The 9239-nt window shown below is 38.0% G+C and overlaps 2 protein-coding genes across 2 annotated transcripts; both read left to right on the plus strand.

Moving 5' to 3' along the window:
* Window positions 1-119: 119 nt before the first annotated feature.
* On the plus strand, window positions 120-2427 carry LOC130494690 (ankyrin repeat domain-containing protein 2A-like). The gene is made up of 9 exons (XM_056999837.1): window positions 120-187; window positions 280-336; window positions 434-592; window positions 670-893; window positions 993-1141; window positions 1258-1417; window positions 1683-1775; window positions 1900-2039; window positions 2143-2427. Exons 2-9 carry the CDS (start codon window positions 297-299, stop codon window positions 2240-2242), a joined length of 1065 nt encoding a protein of 354 aa, XP_056855817.1. The 5' UTR covers window positions 120-187; window positions 280-296; the 3' UTR covers window positions 2243-2427.
* Window positions 2428-5390: 2963 nt separating this feature from the next.
* On the plus strand, window positions 5391-8276 carry LOC108843170 (plant intracellular Ras-group-related LRR protein 4). Its single transcript, XM_018616288.2, has 3 exons — window positions 5391-6267; window positions 6704-7804; window positions 7886-8276. Exons 1-2 carry the CDS (start codon window positions 5652-5654, stop codon window positions 7768-7770), a joined length of 1683 nt encoding a protein of 560 aa, XP_018471790.2. The 5' UTR covers window positions 5391-5651; the 3' UTR covers window positions 7771-7804; window positions 7886-8276.
* Window positions 8277-9239: the final 963 nt, after the last annotated feature.

Raw genomic sequence — 9239 nt, forward strand, 5'->3', positions numbered from 1 at the left:
AAAAAAGCTTTAGGTACGTACTTCAATGATAAACCAGTGGCTGTTGATTTCTTCCCAATCCAATCCATTACAACAGCTGATAAATCATTTTATCAGTATAGATTAATAAAATATTAAAAATAAATTTAATTATCTGTTATTTTCGGCTTTTTCTTGTGCTGTTGCCACCACAACGTTGTCTTCTCGGGTTTAACTCTCGTCTCTTTGATTGGTCTCGCCTCCTTGTCTAAATCTTTGTTTCTGAATAATCTATTGTGTTTTTTCTTCTTCTTCTTCTAGGGTTTAAGTTTGATCTAATGGCTTCGAATCCAGAGAAAAACCCGCTGATTCCTTCAGGTAACATTTGTTTTTCTTCGTATATATAAAATCTCATGTTGAATTGAACCGTATCTAGTCAGATTTTGTGATTTTGGTTATCGTTGTTATTCTGTAGATGAGAAAACCGAATCGAAGGAGGAGAGCAAGAGTCCTAAACCGGAATCAGCAGCAGCAGCATCAGCAGCATCTGGGAGTTCACCTTCATCACCTAACCCTCCTGGCTTGAATTTCAATGCTTTTGATTTCTCAAACATGGCTAGTATCCTCAACGTACGTGTCTGCTCTTTGAAACAGTTTTATTTTTTATTTTCTAGGTGGAGCTTTTTCTACTGATGGTTTTTTTTTGAAAAGATCCAAGCATCAGAGAATTGGCGGAGCAGATTGCTAAAGATCCTGCCTTTAACCAGTTGGCTGAGCAGCTTCAGAGATCTATCCCAAACGCAGCTGAGGGAGGAGCAGGAGGAGGAGGTTTCCCTAACATTGATCCACAACAGTATGTCAGCACAATGGAACAGGTTATGCATAACCCCGAGTTTCAGACCATGGCTGAGCGACTTGGTAACGCCTTGGTCAAGGTGAATACGGAAAACGCATATATATATATATATATTCTGGACTTTGGTTTAATATTGAGGCATGGCTTTGGATAAATATTTTTTTTCTTTTGCCTTCAGGATCCACAAATGTCTCCCTTTTTGGATGCTTTCTCAAACCCTGAAACAGCTGAGAACTTTACTGAGCGTATGGCACGGTTGAAAGAAGATCCAGAGTTGAAACGTATACTTGATGAGATTGATGCTGGTGGTCCTTCTGCCATGATGAAGTCAGTGTTTCTTTTCGTTTTCATTGAAATTGTAAAACTTCCTTCTTCTGCTTGTTGTTGTTTGTGCTTATGTAGGAAGACTTTTTTTCTTTTTTTTTTGGTTATCTGGTAATTAGGTACTGGAATGATAAAGATGTACTGAAAAAGCTTGGTGAAGCAATGGGTATGCCTGTTGTTGGCTTGCCTGACCAGACGCCTTCAGCTGAACCCGAGGTGGCTGAAGAAGAAGAAGAAGAGTCTATTGTTCATCAAACGGCCAGTCTTGGTGATGTTGAGGTTAGACTGCTTCCTACTTTGTTACTTATGCTTTTGACCATTTTAGGATGGTATCATTAATTTTTGCTTGAGTAGTAGGTCTATTGTTCATTAACGTTCTTATGCTTTTGACCATTTTGGGATTTTATCATTAATGTTTGCTTGAGTATTAGGTCTATTGTTCATTAAACGTTCTTATGCTTTTGACCTTTTTGGGATTTTATCATTATTAATGTTTGCTTGTGTATTAGGTATATTTGTTCATTAACGTTTTTAATTCATTTAGGGTTTGAAAACCGCTTTGGAATCTGGTGGTAACAAAGATGAAGAAGATTCTGAAGGAAGGACAGCACTGCATTTTGCGTGTGGATACGGCGAGGTATGCAATTCTTTTATTATCACTTCAGGGAAAGTTAACATTCGGTCACTTCTATGCTTGGCGTTTTGTTTAAAACTGTCGACTTGAATCCGAGATTGACCACCCTGTTGTTTCCTTGCCGCAGTTAAAATGTGCTCAAGTTCTTATCGATGCTGGAGCAAGTGTTAACGCTGTTGACAAAAACAAGAACACACCTCTGCATTACGCTGCTGGTTACGGGAGGAAAGATTGTGTTAGCCTTCTCCTTGAGAATGGTGCAGCAGTGTAAGCCCTTAGAACACAGCACTTATATAGAGAGAGGACTTCATATTGAAAAAGTTCTTCAAGACTTGAGTTATATGACGCTTTTCTGTGTATGTGGTTGCAGGACTCTGCAAAACCTAGACGAGAAGACACCCATTGATGTGGCTAAGCTCAATAACCAGCTCGAGGTGGTGAAGCTGCTCGAGAAAGATGCTTTCCTCTGAGCGTGGGTCAAAAAGGAAACTCTATTATCTTTGAAGGATTTGTCTTGTGTTGCGTCGTGAACCATTTGACAGACTTTTGTATGACCTCTTTTCGGTTTCATTTGTGTTTTATTAGTCTCAAATTAAAATTTGTGATGATTTTGATTTTCATTTAAAGTCAATAAAAAAAAAAAAGATCACTCTGATGTTTTGTGTTGGAGCTAAGGCATCGTTGAGTGTGTTGTGCTACATAGCTTTGTAGTTAGTTGATATCACTTAATTGCTTCGTCCTCACTCTGTTTAGCTATGTGTGGAGAGCATTAATAGTACTAATCAGAGTGAGGTTTGATCCTTATCCCCTAGCTAGTTTAAAGACTTGCAGTTAGGTAAAAGCTGTTGCAGTTAGGTAAATAGCTAGATTAAGGACTTGCAGTTAGGGTTGAGTACGTGTATTTGTTCAAAAGCTGTTGCTGTAATGGTAAAAGGTAAAAGTCATCTATTTCTAGAAATCTATAAGACAATAGACCGGTCTGATCTTGAAGTCGAGCCACTTGAAGGTACGCATCATAGCTTCGAGAAACTTTTGAATTTATGGTCACAGGTTATTAAGAGTGCTTTGAAATTTTTATGTGATGTCAGAAAGAGATGTGAAGTGTGAAGGGGTATTCATTCTGAACAGATGACGTTGCTTCTCTAAAGTAAAGCAATGCATGCGACCACCAAAAGAGAATCTCCTATTAAGAAGAGGATATAAAAAGATTCGTCAAATTTTATCATTGTGCGATGAGAGTGACGATAAATGTAAAAATAATAAATGCTTACATCAAACATTATAGTCTATGACTTGAATAGTTGAATTGAATCTCTCGACTTTATAGCTACAAAAACAAACAAAATCTTCGGCAGTGTATCTTCTTGTGTCGGCCGTTTATCTTTTTGTTTTTGATTTTGTGTTTGACTTTTCCAATGCAAAGTACACGAATAAAAATCAAAGATGAACTTCTTTAACAGAATTCAAGCATCTTTTCAAGTATAATATAACATTATTTCATTAGACCACATACAAACATATCCATTCGAATCAATGTTTTAGTAGCAATTTTGCAATATATATATTTTTATAGAACGAACAGCCAACTAAAAATCAAAGATGAACTTCTTTAACAGAATTCAAGCATCTTTTCAAGTATAATATAACATTATTTCATTAGACCACATACAAACATATCCATTCGAATCAATGTTTCAGTAGCAATTTTGCAATATATATTTTTATAGAACGAACAGCCAACTAGTTTGAAAAGAAAAAAGAATGTTGAATTGGGTAATATCTTAATAAATTCCTTAGCATTGGCTAAAAGCTGAATTTTCAACTTACAAAAGCATAAAAAGGTAGTGTGTCCATTATGGCCGTTAGATTATCTTCCTTTTTCTATGTTTTTGTAGAGTGTTTCTTTTCGAGGAGGGTTTCTTGTATCATTTGTTAGTTTGTAAAACAAATGTTTTGCATAGGTGTTAGCGTTCTTATTGTTTTTTTTTTTTTGACAAAAAGCGTTCTTATTGTTCCGACCAAGATTTCACCATGTATAGTTTAACCGCACCGCTTCACTATAACAGAAAATAATTGACATCGCCATGAAATATAGCACAACTTGCTTTTCCTAATACTATAACACAACTTGCAATACTAAAACACAAGCACGCATATAAAAGAAACTTCCGCTAATTTTTAAAAATATTTGAATATTGACCAGTCTTCTGTCATGTTTAGAATTCTTTATCTATCCCAAGTGCCTGAGAACATCATTATTGCTAAGTCTTTAACATTGGTCCTTAGTATACATATATGTATATGTATATATTATATATGCGTATGTAATTGTTTGCTAATGATTTTACGGAAACCGAAACCGAAAATTCCTTAATTAAGAAATTTTCGATTTCGATTTCCGTAAAGTCCTTAACAAACAATTACATACACATATATAACATATACATATACATATATGTGGATTAAGGACCAATGCTAAGGACTTAGCAATAATGATGCTCTGAGACTTCCTGACACACTAAACTAGGTGTTTACAAGTGGTTTTATACATGTAATCTATGGGTTTATTCCATCAAATAATTGTGTGTTTCTTAATATAAAATAGATTAAGCACAATTTCAAATAGTTTAGCAGAAAATAAGATCATCTATATCACCAGTCTCAGATATGCATTTGCATAAGCGTATTCGCTCTAAGTGGGGACTGTGAACGTGACAGCTGGATCCAGGTTAAAGGACAACACATCATCGACCCTATCACCGACACGTGTCCCACCTCACACATGGCGTTCTTCTCTTTCACCTTCTTCTTTTCGCCTCTCCGCTTTTACTTTTACCTTTATTTTTGTTCATTGTATTTTTTTTTTAACTCAACAACTACTTTTCATTCACCAAATCAAATGTTCGCTTGGTAATCTCTTCTTTTTATTTTCAGTTTTTTTTCAAGTTATTTATTATCTATAGTGTATATAAACAATTCTTTTGGTCGCACGTTTAGCAATAATTTAGTTTAACTAATCATATTTTATTCTTTTGGTAAACAAAAAATAACAATTAGGGAAAAATAAACAAGACTATGTATATACCTACAAAAAAAACAAAAGCAGTAATGGAGTAAACTGAGTTATTTTTAAAAAAGAAATTGAGTTATTTAATGCTTATCCTTGATACGGACACAATGGGCCTATTTAGTTATCGTTGATGATCCCCATATCATTCCAACTTCCAAGTAGTAATATCTAAACGGTAACGAAGAATTATTCTTTTAGGAGACATGAAAAATGGAAACAGGCATTAATCTCCGCATCATCTTTGTGCACATAATGCTCTTTTTCGAAATGAGTTAGATATTTTCCAAGAAATACGATACAAATACGTGGAGAATACTGAAGAAAAAAATGTGTATACATACATAGGGAAAAATGGGAATAACGTGATAATACAAAATCAAAATCCACAGATAAGCAATAAGTCACCATCCCACGGTTCACGTTATTCCCGTCGCATTTATTTAAAACATAAGAAAATATCCTCCTGCTAATGATAATGCTAATAAAGTACTAGTACTCAACATTTAGGAAACTATACTAATGATTTTTTTTTTGTATTTCCTTGGGTGACAGACAATATGAAAAAAGTAAATAATTATTTCGGAAGGGAACAGAGGAAGATGAACTGAGGAAGGAACTAGAAGAACAAGAGAAGAAGCACAAAAAAGAAAAAAAAAAGAGTGATGGAAACAGCTGTCTTTATGAGGCGAAGCAAGAGCCTCCTCTGTGTTTCTAAATAAAACTCTCTCTCTCTCTCTCCTTTCCTCTTCTCACTTAAAAATCGACACTTTGAGCGCACACACACACAAAAAAACATTGGAAAGACGATAATGGATTCTCTGCAGCTGCTGGATAAGCGTCTGGACACGACGGAGCAAGTGGTGGAAGAAATCATGAGAATCCACAGATCTCTCCCGCCGAGACCAGGACTCGACGAGGTCGAAGCCGCGAGGTCTCTGATACAGAACGTGGAGAAGGAAGACCAGGCCTGGCTAGAAGCCATCGATAACCAGAGGAAACCCTCCTCCTCCGACGTTGTCCCCGGCGAGCTCTTCGCCGTGCTGCAGGAGATGAAGAAAGGTCTCGTTCGGTTCCGAAGCAAAGAGCAGATAAGAGAAGCCGCCAAGCTCCTCGATCTGGAAACCGTTCACTCTCTCTTCGACGATTTCATCCAGAGAGCTTCTGATTGCATTAATAATGCTTCTCCTTCTCCTTCCTCTAACGGCGTCTCTGCTCCTCCGTCTTCTCGTCCTCCTCCTCCGACGACGGTTCCGTCGAGCTTGTATTTCTCGGAGAAGACGCCTGCTCGTCCAAAGGAGATGGTTTCGCGAGACGATAGCTTCGTGAGTACAGCTAAACCTTCTCTCTACGGTGATGGTTTCGTAGCTCCTCCTCGAGCACCACAGCAGATTGTGGATTCAACGCTCGTCCCCGGAAAATTCGCCGGTGAGTTAGTTACCTCATCTTCCTCTCTTTTAACTTAAAGGCTCTAGATTGGTGGTTAGTTACTCGAACTTTGGATTTTCTAGATATGGAAAGTGTAGCAACAAACACTAGTTATGTTTTAGCAAATGTTACAAAAATTGCTATGTTGTAACTAGTAGTATTATACAGGACTAGCTATTATGTGGATTATTTACATATATGAGTTTCTGTGTTTAGTTATAAAATTATTGTGATGAGTTATTAAATTAGATAAACAAAACAAAAAATATTTTATCTAATTATTGTGATGAATTTAATTAAAGATTTAAATCGATTTAGAAAAAAAAATCGATTTGAGTAGTATATATAAGAAAATCATTTTGGATAAGACCAGCCAATGTTTTGAACCATATGTTTTTAGTAACTGTGGTTTGAATCATTATTGTGTGATGTGTAGGCAATGAAGGAGAGAAGCTGAGTTTGATAAAGCTTGCTAGTTTGATCGAGGTATCAGCCAAGAAAGCTACCAAAGAGCTGAATCTACAGAACAAGCTATCTCCACAAGTCGAGTGGCTTCCAGATTCTATCGGCAAGTTATCCACTCTAACATCGCTCGACTTGTCTGAAAACCACATCGTGGTGTTACCAAACACCATAGGAGGGCTAGCTTCTCTGACAAACCTCGATTTGCGTTCCAACAGAATCAATCAGCTCCCCGAGTCTATCGGGGAGCTGATCAACTTGGTTCACCTCAACCTCAGCGGCAACCAGCTATCATCTTTGCCTTCTTCCTTCAGCAGGTTGCTGCAGCTCGAGGAGCTTAACTTGAGCTGCAACAACCTCCCTGTCCTCCCCGAGTCCATCGGCTCGCTCGCCAACCTAAAGAAGCTCGACGTGGAGACGAACGATATCGAAGAGATCCCATACTCCATCGGTGGATGCTCTTCCCTCAAAGAGCTCCGTGCGGATTACAACAAGCTCAAGGCTCTCCCCGAAGCCATCGGGAAGATCACCACGCTGGAGATCTTGTCAGTTCGTTACAACAATATCAGACAGTTGCCGACCACGATGTCTTCTCTGTCTAGCCTCAGAGAGCTGGACGCGAGTTTCAACGAGCTCGAATCCGTCCCGGAGAGCTTGTGTTTCGCCACGACGCTCGTGAAGCTGAACGTGGGGAACAACTTCGCCGATATGGTGTCGCTGCCGAGGTCGTTAGGCAACCTCGAGATGCTCGAGGAGCTTGATATAAGCAATAACCAGATCCGTGTGCTTCCGGAGTCGTTTAGGATGCTCACGAAGCTGCGTGTGTTTCGTGCTCAGGAGAATCCGCTTCAAGTTCCTCCTCGTGATGTAGCCGAGAAGGGCCCTCAGGCGGTTGTTCAGTACATGAACGATCTCGTGGAAGCGAGAAACAACAGCAACGCGAAATCGCTGGTGGTTAAGCCGAAGAAGAGCTGGGTCCAGATGTGCTTCTTCTCCAACAAGTCCAACAAGAAAAAACAGAGCTCCATGGAGATTGTTTAAAACACACACACTTGCTGACCCGACCCATTTTCAGGTAACTAACACTTCGCATTAAGATTCACAAAATAACAATAATAAAAACACCTGATTCGTTTTTCCCTCGCTTTTTTTCCAGGTAATTCCGGTAAAATACTATTTGACAAATCCACACGACAATATGCAAAGAGGGGGAGAAAGAAGAGGAGCGCTTTTGTTTCACTTAATTCATTCTTTGTTTTGTAATGTTTCTTTTGACTACTGTTCATTTGTGCGCATCATTGTTTCATTCATGTCTCTCTCCACATAAAATCTGTTCTTGCTGCTTTTTATGGTTTATGATGACTGAACTGTAGAGCCGATACCAAAACAGAATCGAATCACCTTTTGTGTGCAGTCTATCGCTTTTTTTTTGTTTTTGTTTTGTCAATCTGTAACCGTCACGAGACATTGTCTTTCTTTCATGTGAGTTATCATTTCATTTATCCACGTCACATGTGAACCAATGAATGAAGCACAGGTTTTCTTCATCACTAGCAACCACAATATCTCTCTCCTTGGTTTCTTGGATCGTAATCCATTGTGGCATTACCACTTGAAAGAACAAGAAGCAACAGCAAAACACCTGATTTGTTTTTCACTCCTTTTTCAAGTAATTCTGTTAATGCTGTTGACAGCACACAAGTGACTGACCAATCCAGGTATATATCTATCTTTCACACGGCGATGCAAAGAAATAAATAACCAAAAGATTGGGGTATGAGGTATTTTCTGACGCTTGTAGATTGAGGTTTTTTCTAGCTCTTGCCACTTTTTTCTTTAATTTAGTTTGAAACTTAAAAAGAAGACGCTCACACGTAAAGAAATGCAATTATATGTGTGTGGATAGAGATGTGATGTGTTAGTTTTTGATGTTAAGTGGAGAGACATGACATCGTGAGTTTTGCTATGAACATGGTTTTGTGTCTAGAGAGCAAAATTGGTTAATTAATAATAGGCCCATTTTGTATTTAATGCAACTTCTACGAACGTGGTTAGTTTGTCGGTTTGTAATCTTCACGAGGCATGGTCTTCCTTTCTCTTATTTGTGTTATCATATATGGGTTATTATCCATACATGTGAATGAAGCAAAGCTTTGTTCATCGTTGAAATCATCTCTCTCTCCGTTCTTTGGATGCATTTTTTAGCGTGATAAGAACATCCGGCCCATACAAAACTTATCGAGCTGGAAATGGGCTTATATTATTGAAGCATGTCTTTCTTATTATTCTATTGTTTTTTTGGATACTGGTGTTTCTTTCCGCCACTTGGCCCTACCTCTTTTTTATTTCAGTCTAACCCCTGATTCGGATCATAATTGTGGGTTGCTTCGAGTAAAAAATTGGAGATTCTATAACAAAGAAAAGTAACACACGCGATATACGGAACTATGGCCTGAACCATTTAAATGTGTCTTCATAGATTCGACGTACCACTAAAACGTTGCAAATTA

This window comes from Raphanus sativus, unplaced genomic scaffold (genome assembly GCF_000801105.2).
Source record: "Raphanus sativus cultivar WK10039 unplaced genomic scaffold, ASM80110v3 Scaffold2112, whole genome shotgun sequence".
Classification (NCBI taxonomy): domain Eukaryota; kingdom Viridiplantae; phylum Streptophyta; class Magnoliopsida; order Brassicales; family Brassicaceae; genus Raphanus; species Raphanus sativus.

Coding starts and splice junctions, on each gene's coding strand:
- LOC130494690 (XM_056999837.1), top strand. CDS start 297: ATGGCTTCGAATCCAGAGAAAAACCCGCTGATTCCTTCAG. Junction 337..433: donor AAACCCGCTGATTCCTTCAG/GTAACATTTGTT, acceptor GTTATTCTGTAG/ATGAGAAAACCGAATCGAAG. Junction 1,418..1,682: donor CCAGTCTTGGTGATGTTGAG/GTTAGACTGCTT, acceptor TAATTCATTTAG/GGTTTGAAAACCGCTTTGGA.
- LOC108843170 (XM_018616288.2), top strand. CDS start 5,652: ATGGATTCTCTGCAGCTGCTGGATAAGCGTCTGGACACGACGGAGCAA. Junction 6,268..6,703: donor CGTCCCCGGAAAATTCGCCG/GTGAGTTAGTTA, acceptor TGTGATGTGTAG/GCAATGAAGGAGAGAAGCTG.